We start from the raw sequence: 24408 nt of genomic DNA on the forward strand, positions 1-24408 counted from the left end.
AATGACATCATTTTAGTTATTTTATTAAATATATATAATATATAAAGGGAACGTAGATGCAGTTATTAATCGCAATACCCTAAAACCACTACCGGCATCCGCATATGTGGATAATGGTTTTTGATAACTGTATCCGCATATGCAAATAACATATGGCATATGCGGACAATTATTATTCGCTCACATTTTCACTCCTAGTTCTCTGTCGGTCTTTATTTTTTTAATAATAATAATGATAATGTTTTTACGTAGTGGAAATATTGTAAGTGAATATTTTTATGGTAGATTTATGATTAATGCTAAAAATATTGTAATAATTCTACTTCTACACCACCGAAAGTACGAGTGTTTGTTTGTCATTCTTTCTTGGGTTAAATACGTTTTTTGTACCTGAGTTTTAAAAACTTTATTTTTTAGTACCTGAGTTTCAATTCGCATTACAGATGGTATCTCAGTTTTGGGAAAAAATCAAATTTGTACCTCAGTTAAATTTTTCGCCTAAAAATTAACAGCCCGCCAAGTGTCAACCCTCAGGGGTTGGCACGTGTTTTAATATAAAAAAAAAATCTTAAAAAATTAATTAAAAAATATTAAAAACTTAAAAAAATTGAAAAAAAGAAAAGAAAGAGGGATGGCTCAGCCACCCTTTGGCTACTATGGGGGTGGGCAGCCACCCCCATTTTGGCCAAGGGCCACCCTAGACCGACCGGGTTGAGGGTGGTCAAACCACCCCCGTGGCCCTTGGGCAAGGGCCAAAACCCTTGAACAAATTTATTTATTATTTTTTTTTTCTGCCATGGGATAGTTCAACCACTCCAGACCGGTCAAGAGGGTGGCTCCCCATGGTGGCCGCCACCCCTCTTCTTTCTTTTTCTTTTTTCAAATTTTTAAAGATTTTTTTTTTTTATACTAAAACAAGTGTCAACCCTCAAGCGTTGACATCTAGCAGACCGTTAGTATGTTTTTGGACGAAAAACTTGACTGAGGTACTAATTTAGTTTTCTTCCAAAACGGAGATACCATCTATAATGCAAATTGAAACTCAAGTACCAAAATATAAATTTTTCAAAATTTAAGTACCAAAAACGTATTAACCTTTATTTCTTTTGGCCGTGGAGTGAGGACATCAAAAGAATATCATTAAATACTAAGGAAAATGACTCTTGCATAACAGTTGTGCAAGGTCTTAGAGACATGAGGCGGGTCCTATGTGATGAGTTCCACCGCATGGGACTCATCCCATGTCTCTAGAGTGGTGCACAGCAGTTACACAACTGTTATGCACTAATCACTCCTCAAATACTAAAGGCTAAATAGAACTGTGGAGAGAGAGAGAGAGAGAGGAAAAAGCCCATTATTAGGTGTCCAATATCCGAGAATGGTAGGGCCGAGCCCACCATGCGCCTCACGTAGACCAATGGCGCCAAGGAGAGGGGAGAGGCCAGGTAAGGAGCCCACCTAATTGGCCCGGTCAAATGGACTCTCCACATTTTGGACCGCCTGAATTGTTTCTGGAATCCTGATTCCCCCTAAACAAGCAAAATGAATCAAAGCACCCTCCTCGACACGTTCTTGTCGACCTTAAGTGAGCAATTAATAATAACCTTAAAAAATTCGATACAACAAGTTGTACATTAACAATTGTATAATAAAAGTTAAGCCTGATTATCTTATATAAACTATTTTAGGTTGATGCAATTAACCAATTATAGTCAAACGTGGTCCGACTTTCAAGGCTACCAAATCCGGGAAATCAGGGGCAGGCATTTGGTGACACGACTCTTGCATGGGCTGCAGCATCCCTGGCTATGCTTATTATTGGGTTGGGCTTAAACCCTTAAGGGCTTAAAATAATAAGAAAAGTTGAAGCGGCTTTGGGGGTAGGTGAAGACATTGGTCCTGCAGGCTGCATCCAGCCATCAAAGTTGTCCGTCATGGCGTCATGTCGTGGTAGGTAAAACCCTTTGAAAAGTAGCACACCACAAACAAAACAACTACATTAAGCTCGGCCCCACCACCACCATCCAAACCCATCTCACCAACCAAACCAAATACAATCTCCTCCTCCTCCACCAGTCCACCAACTTTCGCCCTCAAAACAATACCAAAAATCCCCGTTATGTCCCTCCACCAACTACCGCCCTTACCTCCTTAACTACTTTTATACGACCAACGTTTCCCTCAGCTCCATCTCACCAACAAGATCGACCACAAACATTTTTTCTTCTCTCTTTGTGGCTTGTGCTTCGTTCTCGGTCGGTCTCAATGGCTATCCAAGCAGAGCAGCAGGAATTCATTTTCCGGTCCAAACTTCCGGACATTTACATTCCAAAACATCTCCCCATCCACTCCTACTGCTTCGAAAACATATCCAAGTTCGGCTCGCGCCCCTGTTTGATAAACGGTTCAACCGGCGAGGTACACACGTACTATGATGTTGAGCTCACCGCGCGCAAGGTCGCTTCAGGCCTTAGCAAGCTCGGCATTCGGAAGGGAGATGTCATCATGCTCTTGCTACCCAACTCGCCGGAATTCGCCTTCGTGTTCCTTGGCGCTTCTTATTTAGGTGCTATGACCACTGCTGCCAACCCTTACTTTACGGCTGCCGAGGTCTCAAAGCAAGGGAAAGCTTCCAACGCAAAGCTCGTTGTCACTCAATCTTGTTACTACGACAAAGTGAAGGACTACGCACATGAAAACGGTGTTAAGATCATCTGCATCGATGACTCACCCCCAAAAGACTGCTTGCATTTCTCGGAGCTAACTCAGGCCGACGAGAACGACATCCCGGAGGTGGATATCAGCCCCGACGACGTCGTGGCGCTACCGTACTCGTCGGGGACGACTGGGTTGCCGAAAGGGGTGATGTTAACGCACAAAGGGCTGGTGACTAGCGTGGCTCAACAGGTGGACGGAGAGAACCCGAACCTCTATTTTCACAGCGAGGACGTGATACTGTGCGTTTTGCCGCTGTTTCACATTTACTCTCTCAACTCCGTCTTCCTTTGCGGGCTACGAGCTGGTGCCGCTATTCTGATCGTACAGAAGTTTGAGATTGCTTCGTTGTTGGAGCTGATACAGAACTATAAGGTTAGTGTCATGCCCATTGTCCCGCCGATTGTGCTGTCGATAACTAAGTTCCCGGATCTCCATAAGTACGATCTGTCTTCGATAAAGATGCTCAAGTCCGGCGGGGCGCCGCTGGGGAAGGAGATTGAAGACACCGTGAAAGCCAAGTTTCCCAAAGCTCTATTTGGTCAGGTATGGATTTCCTTCCCATCTTGCCCTCTGACGTGCGTCCAACACTGTCTTTAATAAATCTAAAGAAATCTCAATTTATATGTCTCTTGTTTTTTTTTTAAGCCGTCTCTAGATATTCATCCTCTTTCCAAAAACAAGATATTTAATTTGGATATTAAAGGTCATTAATTATATTTTCATCCTTTTGTTAGTAATCGTATTAATTAGTTTAAATCAAAGCGTAAATTGGGACAGGCAGCTACCGTATATATTATGTTTTTAATAATAAAAAAATTCATCTCTCCGAGGATACATCAGGACCGTTGTTTTTATTTGGTGGGGTTTTCTTTATCCTATTCTTGGATCAAGCTCCGTAGGGTTCATCTCTAAGACTCTATCTCATCTGTTTTTTTTTTTTGTTTTAATATGTCCACGTAACGTAAGAGGGGAGAACGAGCATTTCTACCTCATCGTTATCAAAACTTGACCAACTTTTTCTTTGTCAATTGTGGTCGGTAGAAAAAAAGGAAAAGTCGAAATTAGGCTTGAGTGGAGAATACTTGATTACGCGTGCAGTAGATAGGAATCAACCGGATCACTATCTTCTGTAATAATATGCATCAGAAAATTTATGAGAAATTATTTAATTGAATATATAGTTAAATAATTTAATTTTTATTTAGTCCTATAAATTTTATTAGTGATTTTTCATAATTATTTATCTATTTTTAAAAAAAAAATTAAACAAATAATTATAAAAAATGATACTTATCCGAATCCAAAGCCTAAATTTACTGGAATCTGACGTGTTTGGCACTTTGGCTCTTTCTTTGCCATTTGCTTCTGATAAATACGAGGTTTTTGTTTTCGCTATTTCTTTACCTTTATTTATTTATTTTAAAAGTCTTAACGTCTTTCACTGATCAATACTTCTGGTGATGTAAATCTAATTAATCAGATATCGGAAAATTGAATTTAGAAAAAAGAAATTACGGTGTTAGAAAAGGTTAGAATTGTGAATTAATTGCCTATCGAGGATAACTAGTCAAATAATTGAGGCTACATTAAATCACCGGTGTCCGGTTGTCATAAAAATTAAAACCACCAGAAATGGATAGAGTTTGGTTACTGCATTATTCAATCCTAAACGCAACATCATTTGACCTGATAATTAAGCCTATGACTACTTTAATTGAAATAGGTTAATAAATAATAGAGACAATGTTTAAACTTAAGATTCTTTTTTTTTTTTTTGATAATATGTTAAATCATTATTTATTTTAAAAATTTAAGTAGATAAAAAAAAAATATTAATAATTTAAATATTTTGAAAATAATGTATTTCTCATTATTTTGTTTGGTGCTTGTATAAACAAGTGCAGGGATACGGAATGACAGAGGCAGGTCCAGTTTTGGCAATGTGCTTGGCATTCGCCAAAGAACCAATGGAGGTGAAATCAGGTGCATGTGGCACTGTTGTGAGGAATGCAGAAATGAAGATTGTGGACCCTGACACCGGTGCCTCTTTGCCCCGGAACCAATCAGGAGAGATATGCATCAGAGGAGACCAGATCATGAAAGGTACGACTCGACTCGACTGTCTATAGAGCGTTTGATCGATTCTCGATCACGTGTTTTAAGAACAGATTTTACTATTATTATGATAAGAAATTATTGTTTTCAAAAAATTACAACTAGCCTTGTTGATGATCAGGTTATGTTAATGATCCGGAAGCCACTGCAAGAACCATAGACAAAGAAGGTTGGTTACACACCGGCGATATTGGCTTCATTGACGACGACGACGAGCTCTTCATCGTTGATCGGTTGAAGGAGTTGATCAAATACAAAGGCTTTCAGGTAGCCCCTGCCGAGCTTGAGGCCTTGCTACTCACCCATCCCAACATCTCCGATGCCGCCGTCGTCCCGTAAGTTTCTAATTACTTTTTTTTTTTTTTTTTTTTTTTTTTAAAAAAAAAAAAGTGTTTTAACGACGTGAATGTAAAAACTAAATCGACACTGACATAAATAATGTTTTTGCCATTTTTAGCATGAAGGACGATCTAGCTGGAGAGGTCCCTGTTGCATTTGTGGTGAGATCAAACGGGTCTCAAATCACAGAGGATGAAATTAAGCAGTTCGTCTCTAAACAGGTGACTTTCCTTTCCTTTAAACCGATAAAGTTTATCTCTAATTTAGAAGATTATCTCTAACTTATCTGTTTTGAATCGGTGTATGTAGGTGGTGTTTTATAAAAGAATAAGCCGGGTATTTTTCATCGATGTGGTTCCCAAGTCACCGTCAGGGAAGATATTGCGCAAGGAATTGAGGGCAAAACTGGTAGCCGGCTTTTCAAATTAAATCCACGTTTATTGAATGAAAGGCTTGAAGAAATTAAGGAAAATGATGGGGGATATGAAAGCTATTGGACGTTGCAGCCACGACTTTCGTCAATTATTGTGCATTTGAAAAGAAAGCCTGTATAAAAAGGATTTGTGTTGCAATTGCCACAACACCTTTTATGTAATAGCAAATATTCTTTCTTTTTTCTTTACTGTGTTTGCTTTTGAGACAATTATGGAGCCAAATCCTACAATTAAACATGGCTTGTTCGAAATTAATTAAGCTTATATCAATTATAAGTTCTTTTAATTTATTCATGTTTCTTTTTCCTTTTGATGATAATGAATTACTACTAGATTTATATTTTATGCCTCTTAACTTCTAAAAAGTTCTATCAATTAAAATCAGAATAGGTGTTGTCTTTTTCTTGGCGTCTATTAACATTTTGTTGATAGTTTAAGAGAGCCATAAATTAGTTATAAACAGATAATTTAAGGGAGGCATAAATTACTAGAGCTATATACTGTGTATACTAATTTGTAAAAGAAATGTTTGAAATTATATTTCTATCCCACTTTATTGATGTGATACTGTCAATTAGTCCTTAGATTAGTCATTATTAAAAAAAAATAAAGGTAATAAATAAAATTTACCGACATCCAGGGACGGAGGCAGGGGGGCTGGCAGGGGCCATGGCCCCCCCTCAACTCTTAAGAAGGAATTTTTTTTGAGGGAATAAAAGAAAAAGAAAAAAGAATTATATGGTTTTTTGGTGTGAACCACGGCTATATCTTGGCTCTGACTGCTTCCTGATCATCATCACTTGATGACTTCACCCCCTCCACCATCTCAGCTGGCTTTTTTTTGGCCCTTGTTATTTCCTCATTTTGGTTCTGCTTGATCACCGCCATCTCTGGTCTCTCCCCTAGCTTTTCTTCACCTACCCTTGATCTTCTCTATCAAAGAAAGTTCTGTAAAGTAGTCTCACTTATAAACCTCTCACCCCTGTCGCTCTCTCTCTCTCTCTCTCCCTCTCAAGTGCGATCCTTGTATCTTCCGGTTGTTAGAACATGGAACTTTTTGAGTTCTTATAAGATAAATGTTAGGAAGTTAGCCAATGGACTTAAGGAAAGGGGAGTATTACGCGTGGAAAATCATAGCTTGGGAGCAGACAAATATGAAGATTGGCTCATAGCAAGATTTTTTTTTTTGGCCCTTTGGCTTTATATATATATATATATTCGTATTTTAACTCTTACTTAAAAAAAAATTATTTGGCCCCCTCCCATTAAAATGTCTGGCTCCGTCCCTGCCGACATCTATCTTTTAGAACATATGATTCACTTCAACCTAAAAATGCATGTAAAAATTAAAAAAAAAAAAGTACATGACCTCCTTTGCTATTAAGAGCATTCTCAGTAGCTTTCCAACCATTTTTCCTATACACTGGGAACAAAACCACCTTTATTTTTATTTTATTTTTTTCTAAGAAAAAGAACACTCGACTGCAACTTCCTTTCATTTTTTCTTATATCATTAAAATATTAATTTTTACTTTTACTTTTTATTTTTTTTATTCATTTCTTTTATTCTCTTTCTCGTTGTCTTCGTCTCCCCCAAGATGCAAACCCAGCCATCACAAATGAACACCAAACCCAACCGTCAAACACAAATGCAAACTCATCACTTGAATATCGTCGAACACCAACCACTCTATGGCGGTAATGTGCTCGACTGCAATCGGGGAGAGATATGGTCGAATCTTGAGGCAGGGCTCGTCGAGATCGGACCAACCGAGGACTCCCCCAAGATGTAAACCTAGTCGTCCCAGTGAACACCAAACCCAGCCGTCGAACACAGATGCAAACCCACCACCTGAATATCACCGAATACCAACCACTCTATGGCGGTGATGTGCTCAGCGGAAATCGGGAAGAGATCTGGTCGAATCTTGAGCCGGGAAAGGTTCGATACAGAGTTGAAGGTTTGCTTTGTTTGATTTGAAGTATAAAAAAAAGAGAGAAAAAGAAAAAAGGAAAAAGAAGATAATGTGGAGAGAGAGAGAGAGAGAGAGAGAGAGAGAGAGAACCAAAGGGGAGAGAACGTTGAAGATACAAAGGAGAGAGAATGAATTTTTTGAATAAACAAAACAAAGAGAAAGCTACAATACTTCTATGCATTGGAAAGTATTGTAGCACTCTCAGAAAAATAGAATTTTAGAAAAAATGCGGGATGATTTTTATAACTTTTTTAAATATTTTTTTAAAATTTATGAAACAAAGATTCCTATAAAAAAGTTGTTGTGAATGCCCTAAAAGGTTGGAAGGTTATCTATATATATATAAAAAAAAAAAAAAAAAAAAAAAAAAAAAAAAAAAAGAAAAAGAAAAAGTTGGAAGGCTTACTTCAATTCTACGGGTTAGTGCTAATGCTATCCCACATTCTTAGATTCAAAGTCGGAACAACAGGAAATGATATCTCTATATCATAAAGTCTTGTCAAAGTCTTGAAATCGGATGTGACATCGATCTACCATCTATGACGTAAAAATAACACCATCCATGTATATATGTATGAATATATATTTTATTTGTTATGTTTATCTTAAATGAACAATCTAGATCTTGATAGTAAATTATAAAAAGGTGGCCAAAGGATGCTAAGGAATGGTTGACTGGTTGTTGGTGGTTCGGCCATCAATAAGGACTTGCCGAACCATCCCGTAGCTAAATGGGTTGGTCTAATTACACAAGCAATTGGCATTTGTTGTTATGATTCGTACAATTCACTTGAAATGAATGGCATAAATAAAATAAATTCTATCCAACTCATAGTTGCTGAGGTTGGCTGAACCACCTTAAGCACTCCAAATTATTTATTTCTTTTTTTTTTTTTTAAAAAAAAAGGTATTTATTGTATCATGATTTACACGATTTATATAAAACGATGCCGAATTTCAATCATTTTTATCTTTAAGAATAGATTAGGATTCTCTACAATTTTAAATAAATTGTAGATTCTCAAATTGCATAATTTTGGCCATTTTTAGGCAACAAAACCATTAAAAAATGCCACATATTAAAAAAGTATCATATTACAGTTGAAAATTGAAAATATTTGCATCATGTTCTTACACTCTTTATGTTGTAAAAAAATTTTAAACCAAAAATTATATTTTAATTTTGTAAAGAATGAATGTCTATGCAAAAATGAACAAAAAGCGTTTTGAAAGAAAAATTCACTTTGACTGTCTCAATAACATGCTACATTTTTAATAAATAACATTTTTCTAAACGTTTCGATATCTATAATCTGACTTAAATTACATAATTTAAAAATCTACCAATTTTTTGAAATTGTAGGACATCGATCATGATCCTAATCAGGTGGGCATCAGCATCCCTATGGGACGTGCTAACCATGTGATGCCAAACGACGTTTGTAGCCCCATTGGGTTCGATGTGGAGGTAGGACGTTTCCAGTTTGGACGCAGCGTACTATGTTGACAAAGTCTTGGGCTAAGCTAAGCCACGTGTGATCCTCCCCATTGCATTTCAAAACTAAAAAAAAAAAAAACCTTTTTCTATCCTCTGCCCAATAAATTAATCCTCTTTCTAATTTCAAATTAAAATGTTAAAATGCTCCTCCAGCTCTTCCAGCCAACTTGAACCAAAATAACACTGAAGACTTTAGAATTTTAGTTCAACTAAAAGTTACTTGACCCAGCATCACCAATAATTTTATACACCAAACTTTTATTATATTTTACTGATACAATAGTGTCAATCAGTCCTTTTATATATATATATATATATATATTAACTATTGTTTTTTTTTTTTAACAAGAAAAAAAAAATCAAAGAACTGATAATTGGCTATACTACACATCAACAAAATGAGATAAACATGGGATACATGTGCAGTATATAACAATATTTCTCTATCTTCTAAAGCCAAATCTCAATTAATGCATGCGCGCCTTTAATAAAAGAGTAACAATAAAAATCACATTGTTATCTCATAATTATTCATAATGTTAATGTAACAGTTCGAACCAATTCTTAGATCAGTCCGTCTTGAAAAAAGAAAAGAAACAATGGAAGGGTTAATTGGAACTGCTAAGTATATTAGCACCGTGGACAGAGTAATACTACACTGTCATCTCATGCACCCCCATTCCACTCATCAACCCTTTTTTTTTAAAAAAAAAAATAAAAATAAAAACTTAACATAGGTTGATTGACACTACCACATCAGCCCAATAAAATAAGAGCAAAATGATGAGTTTAATATTTAATTTTACCCTCGCTCTTTACCAAAAGTCGCTTACACCAAAATCCAACATATGTATATATATATATATATATATATAAAATTGCTGAGAGTCACAATTAATCTTAATTAATTTGTCTACTAATCGAACAACTGTCATTCAAATCAGAACTCTTAATTTGTCTACTGAGGAACGTTAGATGGTGTACGTCTACAAAACAAAATATAAAATAGTAAAAAGTTTCAAATAAATGATGCACAACAAGAAGGCCGGAGTGTTACCATTGATCCAATCCTAAAAAAATAAAATAAAAAAACTCATCGCAATAAGGAATCAGAACTTGTATCAAAGAAAAGTAGGGAAGAATGGTTGGAAAGGCAATACTAATATTAATTATAACGATTCTCCTTGTGGTAGTGCAAGCGGATGATGATCATCATCACCTGTCTCCTTCCTATCCACCTGCAGCTCCCTACCCTCTCTTCTCTTCCGTCGATAAAATAAATCCAGAATGCGTTAAACGATGCGAAATACATTGTTTGGCAGTCCCTGAACGCCTTTCGCCACTCTGTGTTCAATTTTTAACGGTAATAAAATGTTGGCGGCACCCAAAACGCGATCTCTCGGCTGCCATCAAAGCCTGTGTTCTTCGTTGCTTGCCGCCGACAGCTGAATATCGACTTTCAGTCCCAGGTATATATAGAGTTTGATCGATGGTCGATCATGCAAGTGCAACTTTGTTTTATTATTTAGCATAAAAATTATTCTTTTTTTTTCATCTTTTGATCCATTATGGTAACAGCAACAGCCAACAAGTGCATGCATTTTATATATATATATAGAACTTTCGTATATTTATGTTTTTGCAATATACTCTTAAAAGTTTAAAAATTTAAAATATCGATACCCTATGTTTTTGTCTGTTTTAATTTCATCGATACCCTTAGAATTTAAGGTTAAACCAAACTATAAAAAGTATCCATTTAGGGTATTCATCTTTTAATTATTTTCAATTTCAACCATCTGTTACAATTTTCTGTTAAATCATTTCAAAATTTCTAAAATATCATTCATTTTTTTTTTTAAAATAATTTTTTTTTTCAAAGATTCAAGTATGAGTATTTTTACAAATTTCGTTAAATTCTGACCAATACTTACATCCTTTACAATTTTTTTTTTTACCCTAAAAAAGGGGAAGGGTATTGTGGAAATTTTGAAATAATTTAACAAAAAATTCTAATGGATAGTTAAAATTGAAAAAATTGAAAAATTGATATCTTAAATTGACATTTTTTTAAGTTTGGGTACTTAATTGCAAAAGTGATGAAAAATCAGGAATTATAAGTGAAATTTTCCCTAAATTTTGTTATTGTTTTTTTGTTTTTTTCTCTTTTTGATATAGCCAAAGATTTTACAAATAAAATTAACAAGGGAAAAAAATTTCTTTTGTGGGTAGAGTTTCAGTACTCCAAATTGGGTTAAAAGAATTTCCTCAAACCTAATTTATAAAATTGTCGTACATGTATATATCCTTTAAGCATGTAAGAACATGCTTTTTTTAATAGCATTAACTAACATATTTGAGAGAAATTCAATTAAAAAGAGATGAGTTTATCACAAACTAGTATAAAAACGTGTTCTTTTCACATGCTAAAAGACAATGTTATTTTCTCAATGCAAACACATTTTAGAGGAAAATTCTATCCCACTAACACGTCTTTTAAATTTTCAGTCTACCTTATGAGTTATTAATTGCTCATTATTTCCACAATTTAGGTGAAATATTTTGCTTTTACATCCACCAAATTAAATACTAGGGTTCATGTTTTTCATTTTGCAATATATATACTCTTTTTGTAACTCTTAATTAGAAAGTATGTATCCACCCTGAGCCCTTCTAGTTTAACTCTTTAATCTAGAATATAATACCGTACTCTTTAATCTAGAATATATATAATTACTTTAGAGCATTCACAGCAGCTTCTCTAAAGGGAGCCTATTCCCTAAGTTTTAGGGAAAATTTCAAGAAAGTTACAAAAACCCCTCCACATCAGCTTCCCTAAAATTTTCGTTTCCCTGGGAAGTGAATAGTGCTTCCCAATGCATTGGAAAACACTATTCACTTTTCATTCAATTGTTTATTCACAAAATATATAATATCTCTCATACTTTATCTTATTTTTCCTACTTTTAATTAAAATAAAAGCAAAAGAATAATATTTTAATGATATAGAGAAATATGAAGGAAAGCTACTGTGTGGTGTTTTTTGATAGAGAAGTAAAAAGTAGTTTTGTTCCTTATATTTAGAAAAAATAGTTGAGAAGCTACCGTGAATATTCTTATGTATATGATCATAAGAATCTCATTTGTGTTCTTCATGTGGCAGCTGGTGGGAAAAGTTTTGAAGCATTTGCTGCTACTTGCTACAACAAGTGCAAAGGCGAATATTAGTATAGTTTCCCATTAATACGAACCAATTAATGTGTAAATATAGTTACAACACTGCCTAGCTAGGAAAATGATAATTCCTCTAGAATGATCCCTAGCTGGATAATCGGCCTAGCAATCCCCATTTCCCTTTCCATATTATGCATGCTTGGTACTTGTATAATCTTTAATTTCTTCTTCTTCTTCTTCTTCTTCTTCTTTTCTAAGAACCCTATTTTTGTCTACTTTTGTGAGTGAGAACAAAATGGTTGCACTGGGATTTTTGTTGGGCTGTCCCTTCCCGAAGAAAATCGGAGATAATAATCCAAAAAGGTATTGTGTTGCTTGCTTGAATTTTATTGTCTACACGTACATGGGTGTTTATAAACAAGGGATCAAATTCCTTAATTTCAGCTATGTATTTGAAAAATCTTGTACTTGGAAGGAGATCCTTGTTTGTCACATAGCCATACAACCTGATAATGTGCTTCAGCTTTTGAATCAATGAAGGCTTGTAAAATAAAAATAAAAAAATCAAAGATTGATTGGGTAGCTAAAAGGACTACTTGGGCCTTGTCTGGCAATTACTTCCCCAGTTCCCCTCAAATATGAGGCAAACTTTTTTTTTTTTTTTTTTTTTAGTGATAGTAAAAAGTAATTGATGTGATATAAATTAGAAAGAATTTATATGATAAAAAAAAAATTATAATGAAGTGGATTTTTTAATTTAAATAATAATAAAAAACTATTGATGTGATGTAAAAAGTGAAAAAAGTTACAATGGTTTGAAGTTAATATTTTTTTTTTTGAAGTAATAAAAAAAAATGAGAGAGAAGGGGAGGAGAGTGAATTGCCAAACGGGACTTGGTTGTGCTAATGCCATGTAGGATTATAGGAATGCTATAGCATCTCCTTGTGTTCTTCTGGAATGGTATAGATGTCATTTAAAAGGATATAAATGTAATTTTTTAATTATATTTATGTCATTTCAAGAGAACACTGGGAGATGTTCTAGCATTTCTCTTTAATAAAAAGCAAACAAAAGCTGTGGTCAAAGAAAGACTCCCATTTTATGTTAGCCAAAGGTCTTTTCATTTTAGTAGAAAGTCAAACATCGCGGACAGCCTGATTGGCTTGAAACCTAGAATAACTGGTCTTGGGCATTTAACACGTGCAAGGGCCATGGTCAAACAAGACTCCCAGGGCTTGCATAGGATTTTAGGACCTTGAAATTTGAAAAAGACAAAGGCATGACCGACCTCTTTTACACTAAATTAAACGTCAATGGGTTGAAAATATATGTTCTTCCATTGATCCATGATTTAAGAATAAAGCATGGAAAGCACTGCAAATTAACAAAATGAAATTGGGATATTATAGAATTTGGACTTCTAGGACCCTTTGTAGGAATCGAAGTTCAAGTCGTTCGCTTAGAAAATTTTGTGATTTTCTGCTCGGAGTAATGCTATATACCGGACAAGTATACCAATTTAATGAATGTAAAAACAAAATATTTACATCAACTACATGCTATGGAAGAATCATGCCACATCAAAACGGGGTTTATCCTCATGCCAAGACCAATCAAGGATCCAAGAATTAATTTTTTTCTAGTAGTAGATGCACCAAATTGTTGGGTTCTTTCTTTTTTTCTTTTTCTTTTTAATTATAAAGTCATTCGTTTTTTTACTTCAAATGACTCTTAAGAGCTTTGAATTTGACCGGACAACACTTCTTAAGATTTTGTGGCGTTTGTGACAAGAACAACACAAATCACCTTTCTATTCCATAGTTTTAGAAGCAGAAGCAAATCTTAAACAGTCCGCATTGAATATTTGACCTATATATACATATGAATCTTTCAAGCAACAAATTCAACCATAGGAATTTAATGAACTCTAGATATCAAATTTGAAATTCAAAAGTTTCAAAGAATCATTGAGTGGAATCAAGAGAAGATATGGAAGAGAGAACCTCTAAATGTCAAGAGGGCCAAGAAATAGACTAATGAGATTAAGTGGTGTAGAAAACGGATACTGAAAGCTTCATTGAAAGACTTAACCATTAAGCCTTAGTTGTATTTCCACTTTATACCAAAACTTTCCTAAATAGCAAGCAAGATAACTCTCTCTTTTTCCTGACAAGCAAAACTCTGCATCTGTTTTCTTGCTCCCCTCCCTTTTACTAAACCATGGGGAGCCCCGAGTAGTTTACCGAGCAAATTTAGTTGTCGGAAACTGATCGGATCTGCCATAGAGTCGGCGAGAGACCTCCACAAGGCAGGCTAAAAGAGTAAGAGGACAACAAGCAAAGAGTTGATGCTTTCATTTCTTTGTCGAGACTGAAATAAAGTTTCTTTAAAAAGAAGGTAGGTATAATGCATGCAGGCCAAAAAGGGCTTCCTATCTTTCACACTTAACTAAATCTACTCCTAAAATGCTTATCCTAAGTTAATGGCCTAATTCTAATTGTAATTCAAATAACCTTCCTTGCCCAAGGTCAAGTTTTTATTCTGGTGATTCACTGAAAAGAATCTGTTGAACCGCATCAGCTTTGAACCAACAGACAAAATGGCAAGTTCCATTACCATTCAATAAATCACATAGGTTCCACTTTCCTAATGTGCAAATGGCTTAAAAAGGACGTACGCTTGGATGAGCTGTGGGGAGAGATGTACATTACTGAAATATGTACGATAATCATTTCTCATCTTCATTATCTAAAACAAGTCATTTGGCAGCTAGAGTCCTACTGAAAGTAACACAGAACATTAGCTAAGACTAAACAACTGAAACAATAGACTCCTAACTAAATACTAAAACAGGCCAATCCCTTTTCCATTGAACTTCCAAGTCTCCATCAACTCTCGCTACTTGAAAAAAACTCGATTAAGACGAGTTCTTAGCTTGACAGATCTCATTATAAATCTGGATTCAGGCATTGTGTGAGAGTAGAAATGTAGTTGAACTTCAAATGAGAGATCATCTCTATGGGATTGAGATAATCTTCCACCTACATAGGATCGTCCACTTCTCGTACTCATAGCTAATGACACGCGCAATGATAAATCCCAAGAAAGAACTTGCTCTGATACCACTTTTGATGCAGGATTGAAATTCTGATGCAGAACTGAAAATCCCGAAATTGGAAGCAGTATTTCTCTCGTTGGTATCACATTAACTCCCCTAGTAACGATTGGAATCACACCAATAAGAGGAATCACAGCTCAAGAAATGGAAATAGAATTCAACTCTTATTCTCTTCTCATTGCTGTCAGATTACGACCCTTTATAGAGCAGGGCGTTATTGGACTCCTGGTGAAATTCTACTGAATAATAAGGACTCATTCACAGTAGGATAATAATAATTGAAAACAGATAGGATAATAACAACTAAAGACTCTTTCACAGTAGGGTAATAACAACTGTTAAACAGATAAACAGATAATGAAAAACAGGAAATAACAAACAGCTGATTATAAGGGCGACAGCTGAAGGCTTGACATCACTTTCCTTCCCCCTCGGGGCTTCCTATTGATCAAAAGCACCATTGGCATCATGGCAGTAGAAAGAGTTAAGCTATAGCTAGGCTGCTACTGGGAATTCGCCAAGAGTGATTTGCTGCTTTTACCTCTCTAGGTTTCAAAATAGATGTAAGATGATACACTCCAGGGAACAAGCTTAAGCTGTCCATCACTAAATTATTCTATTGGTTTGATAAGGGCTAGAGCATTTGATAAGCAAGTAGCCAATATTGTAATTCTCGAGAATGATCCTTTCTATAAGCAACAAATACATGAGACTCTTACTTTCAAACTCCAAGGAATGTTGAAATTGACCCCACTTTCATTGTCTAATAATTGATAGCAATAAGCTTCACAAAAGGACCCTTGGAACCAACTGAATCCATTATAATGAATGATCGAAGTTCAATTCACAACTTTGAGAAAACAGATGAGATGGTATACCCATTTTGACACATTCAAGAAATCAGTCACTCATAGATAAGAGGTGTTGACAATGTGAGATTTACTGCATGGCTTTCAACCTCTTGATCCAGCTTCATTATTTTTCTGAGACTACTTACTCCTGTTTGGTTTGGGATATACTCCTTTCTAAATTCTATTCGAGTGATTGTGAAGAAGGCTGATTTGAAATCTTTTTTCACAATAAGCAAAAGCTACCGGCCAGATTCACCAAAAGACCAATGAAACCAAGTGAATCCATCTTCACACATACGAGAAATCATTCAGTGACAAATAAGATATCCTCCTTTATCCAAATCCCATTTAAGTAATGAAAGCTTGATTGAAATCAACTTTCACAGCCATTTTGTCCAATAAGAGATCCATTCCCAGTAGAATCGAAGGCTTAAAAATGGGTTTGCCAACAAAGGATCCATCTAAAAGAAAGAGTCATGACACTACATGTTCACACTCTCTTATTTCCTTGTTAAAGCACCTAAACAAATAATTGATATTAGTGCCACTACGATAAAGATCAAAAGGATTAACAAATTGTCAAGAAACACAAGAACTTTTGAGAATCTTTTGTTCAAGTGCGAATCTTTCTTACTACCTTTCCAACTCATATTGTAGCTTATCTTTCTTCTATCAACAGGGATGGTATATAGGAATTTAGGAGAGTTCTACGTTGACAAGTTTGATTTAATGGGTTTTTCTTGGTTTATGAATATTTTTGGTGTTTTTGTGTACGGACATACTATTGAAATGGCTATTTAGTAAAATATGGATTGAAGATGATGGATTGATGATAGAAAATACAAGATAAACTTGTATTGAAATGATAATAACATATATCCGAGATTGCTCAATCTCCATGAAATTTCAAGTAATAAGACAATTATTTTCTTTGCCCGTTGGGTTCTTATAGGTCCATTTGGTTGCTAACAAAATATTGCTAGCTGATCGTCTAGAGTTTTCTGTTATTGCCATGTCATCACTTGTTTATCCTTATCTGTTCTTATTTATCTTGAGAGGTGATTCCCGTACATCATATATACAACAAGGGTACAACACCCCTCTCACATGGGGTGGGCTCCACATACTGTGAGGCCCACCCCATGTGAGAGGGGTGTTGTACCCTTGTTGTACATGTGATGTACATTTATCATTTTCCATTTATATCTTACTTACAATTAGGCCGAACACCTTAACAAAATTACAAAGTAAAAAGTTCAACAAAATTAACTTATTTACAAACAAAAGCCCATTAGATAGAAGGCCCACTAACCTAAGGCCCGCTATATCATATCCCTTACATTTGATGCAAGTCATCATGTTGCCTTGGCGTTGGCCTATTAAAGGCATCCTTACAAAGGCACCATCTTTTTTCATAGGCTTTTAGGTCTGTAGGTCTGTTATTGGTGTTCTACTTGAAAATACAAAAATCAAGACCCCTATCTGGCTAACTTTTTGAGAAGTATATTCACTGTTTTTTTTTAGATACGTGAAAATGAATTACAAATTAAAGTCAAAGCTAAGTTTTAAGCTTAAAGAAAAAAAAAAAAAAAAAGTTACAACAAATTAGGGCCGGACAACCCAACAATAAACACCTAAGAATGCAATTACACGAAGGCAATGCATCAAATGAATGACGGGGGCCTATTGATTATTGACACGAATGCCAAGAATCCAAGCCACTAGTAAAGGTGGTTAAAAGTGTATATAGAGTCTAGATAACTCAAACACTAGTTGCGTAACAACTACAGGGAACACAGAGAAGATACCTAAAAAAAGCCCATAAAAAATTAAGGGAACAAAAAAAAAGAGGAGGAAGGAATAACACACTGGCAACTAGCGGAGCAGCGGTCTCCATGCCCAAGCGATGGTTGCCAGAAGCTCCACTGGAGTTTTGCGGCAGCTATGGAATGCGAAGGAAGCCTTTATGCGCGGCTCCTCGTTGTCCACTCGTCGGCATGTGTGGGACATACACCCGCGAGTAAGATCTACTTGCAGGCGCGTGTAGGACATGCTCTGGCGTGTGGTGGCCGAATAGAGCAGCGGTTGACGCAAGAGTGGAGCGAAGGGAGCAGATCATGGTGGTGTGGCGCGTGTGGTGGTAAAGCTTCTTGAAGAGAACATATTTGATTTTTAAAAAACCAAATCCAAGAACTTCAAGAAGGGGTCGGATCTAAGGCTTAGAACGGCATGTGAAAGTTGAAATCAGACCATCCACGGCGGAGGAGAGGCCAGTTAAGCTGTTGAACCTTGATAAATCGTCATGGGCGATGAATAAGGTCTCCAACGAGGCGGTTTGAGCCTCAGAAGAGGCGAGAAAGGGTGGGGGAAGGAGGAGGATGGGAGTAAGGGGGAAGGGGGAAGAGGAGGTAATGGATTTCATTACCTCATCCTCGACGACGGCCAGGGGAAGAGTGTTTTTTGTCTTCAGGAGAGGAGAGAGAATAGAGCGATTTTCAGTTTATTGTCAAAGTATATTCGCTTTTCAAATATTGAAAAACACTTCTAACACAATAGTTACCAAATGGGTTTTTTGATATGACACCGTTGCTAACAATTTTTTCAAAACAAACAATAAAATGCTTTTCAAAAAACAAAACACAAAACACTTTTTTTAAAAGATTTTCCACACCTTTACTGGCTTTACGTAAGAATATTTTGAAAACACATGCTCATTTTTTTGGGTGGAGGCTGGCCTCGACACGTGGTTGCCGTCACATCTGCGCCCCTCTACATGGTCGCCAAATATGTGTGGCAATCACCATGGTAGCTACCAATCTACCTGGCAGTCCTGCGGTGGCCGCCAATCTATATGGCAGCCTGTGGTGTCTACTAGATCTTTCTAGCGGCCATTATGATGGCTTATATATCTATATGGCAGCCTGCCAACCTCTACCCCTCACAGACGAGAGGTGGCAATTGCCACCCATGGAGGCCAGCCTTCAACAAGGCTAATTTCTTTTTTCTTTCTTTTTTTTTTGAAAAACACTTACCAATATACCAAAATGAATTTTATTTTGTAGACCCTACATAAAACACTTTTTAAAATGTATTTGATAAATGCTAAGGTGATAAAATACAATCATTTAATTTGAAAATAACAATCAAAATTTTCGTATAGGCTATAGGTTCTATATGATATTAATTTGTAATATATTTTGAATTAAAAGCATCAATATTATCCAAACAAATACATAGAATACTATTAGTGTATTTTAACTTGATTCAAATCATAATCAGGTTGAATCTGTTTGATTCCAAATTCAATTTTGTTATAGCCCCAAAACTTAACAATTGGATTCATAGAGTAGAGGTTGGCTTATGTGAAAAAATTACTAGAGATTTTTGTGTGCAAAAATAATTTTGTAATATTCGTAATTTCTTTTTGCATAAAAGATCTCTCGTAATTTTTTCAAACTCCATATTGTATGATAATTAGATCTTAATCAAGTTCTCCAGATTGTATGAGCTATTACTAATCCTTTTAATTTTTTCGTTTTTGAATTTTGCTAGTTTTCTTTATGATATAAACTTAGTTCTATATTCTTTTTATAGTTGAAATGCTATGAAATTGTCTAAACGTGCCAATTACCGTACACATGCGTTAGCAAAATGGACCGCTTCTCACATTGTGTTTGGAAGCATTCTCATATAATTTTTCATTCTCTTTTTTATTTGGATTAAGAGTGAAAAATATCCTCCCTTTAATCATTTTTCCTAGTTAATTAGAAAAAGAAAAAGAAAATCTTAATCAAGTCAAATTAAGATCGTGTTTAGATCTTTTATCCAGTATTTAGACTATCGAGATTCGAGACCATTAACTTTTGGACACGTATACAAAAGGGTCCCAAGCTGAACAACTTTTTACGAAACCGTCGTACAAAAAGGTCAATCATCGTGCGGCTACCTTCGGCCCATAAGTGCACGTGACGGCATATATGATCATATTGACGGAACTAGGTTTCCACACGTGCGTAATACGGTGAGTTTCTATTGGTTGTTCTTGTTGGACTAATGGTCGTCATTGTCAGGGAAACATTTCTCTTCTATTAATAGAGAGAAGCTCTACTGTACATCTCGCTCGTACTGAGCATTCACTTCATGCGACTGGTGCATTTGTGGCAGTCAGCTACATAACATGACTTTGGGCCCCAATAACTCACCAATAATTTAATTTACTTGATGAGATTGGTTGCCAACCGGACAGGAATATGATTTATTTTACTATTTAAATGGTTAATGATGCGTTTGGTTAGAATATTATTCAATATTCGAACTGAATTTTTATTCAAAAACCTGGATCCATGGTGAATAAAACCCGACTGCTTCTTGAATATTGTTTTGAATGCAGTTTGAATTTCGAGGTGATGAAATCATGAAATTGACGCGTGAATTTTGAGGTGTATTTTCTCTTTCAACCGGCAGAAATCAGAGCTGGCAAAAAATACTAAAAAATAAGAAAAATCAAGAAAAATATGAACATGGGGTGGCCTGCGAGCCACCCCCAGAGGTGGCCGGTGCCACCTCTGGTGGTGGCTCGCGTCCACCACAGGGGTCAGGGGGTGGCCGCGCGCCACCCCGCAACCCCTTGGGGGTGGCTTTTAAGCCACCCCTAAGCCTTAAGGGTGGCCGGAAGGCCACACCTGGGGCTGGGGGTGGCCGCGCAGCTACCCCCAAAAGCTTTAGGGGTGGCTTTCGGGCCACCCCAAAATGGATCCAAGGGTGGCCCGAAAGCTTTAGGGGTGGCTTTCGGGCCACCCCTGGGGCCGAGGGTGGCCGGGTGTGGCCGCGCGGCTACCCTCAGTGGCTTGGGGGTGGGGGGGTGGTGCTCGGCCACCCCCTCCCACCGGCAGCCACCCTAAAACACTATTTTCTCTCATTTATTTTTTATTTTTTATTTTTTTTGTTTTTTAAATAAAAATAAATTTTTTGTTTTTTTAGTTTTTAATTTTTAATTTTTTTGTTATTATTTTTTACCATTCAAATCATTATACACAACTTTTCATACAATCTAATCACTTTCTACCATTATAAAACACTTTTTTTCAATCTCAAAAATTCAACACCCAAACACATATTCGAAAAGAATCTAAATTATATTCAATATCCAAACACAATTTCATTGCCTTGAAATTCGCAATTAGATTCAGAATATTATTCATATTCGAAATATTCAATACCCAAACGGAAACAATTCCATCAATAAATATGGAAATTTTTATAAGGTTTATTTATCTAAATAGGTCTCAAAACAATCAATTTTTCTGTTCTGACAAGTATGCTTCATAAGACTCTTTCACTTAAATATGAAAATTCTTATAGGGTTTATTTATCCAAATAGATCTCCAAACAACCCGCTCCTTTCTTCAAAATAAAAAATAAAAAAACCACCCTTTTGTTCGGACAAGTATGCTCCATAAAACTCTTTTACGTTTATTGTCATTTGAATTCTTGCCAACCAAACCTTCATATTTGGATTGTGATTTTTTTTTTTATTATTATTATTATAATTAAGCTATATAAAATTGTTTTGGGCATGTAGATCTTACATCTTAAGCTGCTCGAAACAAATAGACCTTGCAAACCTCTTTCTTAAACTGTCTAAAATTTAGTGAAATTCGAACAGCCTAATAAGAGAAGATCTTTATCCCCTCTCGAAATATGAAAATAAAGAAGAACACTGATTAATAATAGTTATGATCCCAGCTAGGGTTCCTTCTAATTCCAATATCAAAATCTGATATTTTTCAGATCATCCTTAATTATTTCCATAAATGATAAGATAGAAAAGTGAGAAAATAGCACATTCTCATGAGGAGATAGCGTCAGGGTCACCCCCCATTAAAACTTTGTTTACTTTTTGTTGCATTGCTAAGAAGAGAAATGTCTACAATTTATCAATCATGTCGCATCAAAAGATGATTTGGGCTTTCTTGGTATGGTGTTTAATTTCTTACCCAATTTAGGAAAGCCATCACTTTTAGTAAACTAGTTTGATTGAAGATCCAAAAACTGACATATTTAAAAGTGATCTGTCTTGACACTAATTTATGTATGCATTACCAGTAAGGTGTATATCAATGCAACTTCGAAGAATCCAACAAGTCTTAATGCTAGAAAGGCTAGGAGTATATGGCTTGAGGTTCTGTTTGTTGTTTTTTTTTTTTTAAAAAAAAATATATTAATAAATAATTTATACGAAAACACACATTTTTTTTTTTAAAAAAAAAAAAAAAAAAAAAAACTACAATTTTCATCTTTATGCTGCATCATAATACTGTTCAAATAAAAACAAAAAAACCCCAACAACCCATTAATAAACAATGCCATTTTTTTTTTCAAAGGATGTTGCAGTGACTCGAAATTCTTAAATCGTGATTATTCATTGTAAATAAATGATTAAGATTAATGACGAAACAGGGTGTTCTTATAAGGGGGTCAAAGAATGAATGCGAAATGTATTAAGATTTAAGATTTAATTAACATATATATAAATATATATAAAGGGAATGCAAATATAGTTAATAACCGTATCCGCATTTCTTAAAATAACTATCTACATCTACATATGTGGATATTGGGTTTTGCTAACCGCATTCGTATATATGGATTGCGGTTAGGTGCGGACAGTGAATGCGAATGGTTATTATCCACCATATTTTCACCCCTAAAATAGGCTATGGGCCGGTGGGAGGTTTGAGTTTTTTTTATAGAGAGAGAAAATGACTCATAATCCTAATGGCACATTTATTTGGTTGCACACCCTTCCTCCTCTAAATAGAGGAATAACGGTTCCTATAAGAATGGGAGGAATAACTATCTTTAGAGGAACACAATGTATTTTCTAAAAAACCCATATTATTTATTTATTTTTTTGAACCCAATGTATATATATATATATATATATATATATTTTGAATATTCTATCTCTATGGGTGGCTGACCACGCTCACAGAATACTAGAGGTGGTGCGACGACCCCCGGTGCTCATTAGGGAGGGCCCGACCGCCCATAGAATATTCGGATTTTTTTTTTTTTTAAAAAAAAAAAAAAAATTGGTTCAATTCCAGTGATTATATCTTTGCTACCATCAAACCAATAACTTTCATTCAAATTTTGTATATATCCAGTAATACCCATTAACATTCTTAAGATATAATTATTCAGTGCACCAAACCAGCCCTAAGAAAATACACAAAAATTATTTAGGATTTCTAATCCTAAAACTAGTAGGTTCGGAACAATTTTATATTTTAGATTTTTGGTACCCAAGAAAACAACCTAGCATTGATTTCTGTTCTTGGGGAGAAACTTGTTCAAAATTGTGAGTAAGCCAAATATTGGTATTATAATTTGTAGGATTTTTTTATTCTTTTTTATAGATAAATTTATAGGATTGATGGATTGAGGGAAATGGAATTGAACTTTCTACGGGTCTTTAGGGTTGGGTTTGGCGGGACATTATCTAATATCTTCACTCGCCTACACGGCAGGCCGCCCACCCAATCACCGTTTCGTCGGTGCCCCTCACTCGCTAGTCGCTACCAACCAACTCACACTATTAATCATTTTTCTCATCCTTTGTCTCGCCCTTCACAATTCCTACAATCCCCAATCTATCCCTCATCCCTTTTGCGAGAGTTGTCAAACATAAAATAGTATCTCCTACGTACCGGAATACGGGGTCTCTGTCAAATAACATTTTTGCCCTTCGATCTATTTGTATTGAGTGGTTCCATTTAAGGGTATCCAAACAAGCCCCCAAGCCTTCTTCATCCGGTATCTCTCTTGTCCCATATCGTGGTGGTACTCTTCTTCTTCTTCTTCTTCTTCTTCCGCGGGTCCAATTTAGCACCCTTCAAACCGCCATTTTTAGCGGCAGTCCGGTGAGTCGGTCCATTCATATGATCTATTCTCAGTTGAATTTAAGTTTTTCTTGCATTATCACATATCTTTTGTGTATTTGTTTATTTGATGTACGTACTCCTCTTCCTTTCTACCCTTGTAGGGAAAAAAAAATTCTATAATTTAGCTTGAAATATAAACAAAAACAAGTTCGAGTAATCTACTTAACCAATTACTTGACCTAACTTAATTTGTGTTGTTTAAGATCGTTTTAATCTAATAATTAACCTTTCACTACCT

The 24408-nt window shown here is 35.6% G+C and overlaps 2 protein-coding genes across 2 annotated transcripts; both read left to right on the forward strand.

Annotated features, from left to right (window-relative positions):
- Positions 1–2199: 2199 nt before the first annotated feature.
- LOC133862920 (4-coumarate--CoA ligase 2-like) lies at positions 2200–5861 on the forward strand. The gene is made up of 5 exons (XM_062298840.1): positions 2200–3261; positions 4623–4821; positions 4955–5168; positions 5291–5393; positions 5482–5861. Exons 1-5 carry the CDS (start codon positions 2266–2268, stop codon positions 5599–5601), a joined length of 1632 nt encoding a protein of 543 aa, XP_062154824.1. The 5' UTR covers positions 2200–2265; the 3' UTR covers positions 5602–5861.
- Positions 5862–10135: 4274 nt separating this feature from the next.
- LOC133862288 (uncharacterized) lies at positions 10136–12367 on the forward strand. Its single transcript, XM_062298057.1, has 2 exons — positions 10136–10549; positions 12244–12367. The coding sequence occupies exons 1-2, from the start codon at positions 10222–10224 to the stop codon at positions 12306–12308; spliced, it is 393 nt and encodes a 130-aa protein (XP_062154041.1). The 5' UTR covers positions 10136–10221; the 3' UTR covers positions 12309–12367.
- Positions 12368–24408: the final 12041 nt, after the last annotated feature.

The sequence above is a fragment of the Alnus glutinosa genome, chromosome 3 (assembly GCF_958979055.1).
Source record: "Alnus glutinosa chromosome 3, dhAlnGlut1.1, whole genome shotgun sequence".
In the NCBI taxonomy this organism is placed as follows: domain Eukaryota; kingdom Viridiplantae; phylum Streptophyta; class Magnoliopsida; order Fagales; family Betulaceae; genus Alnus; species Alnus glutinosa.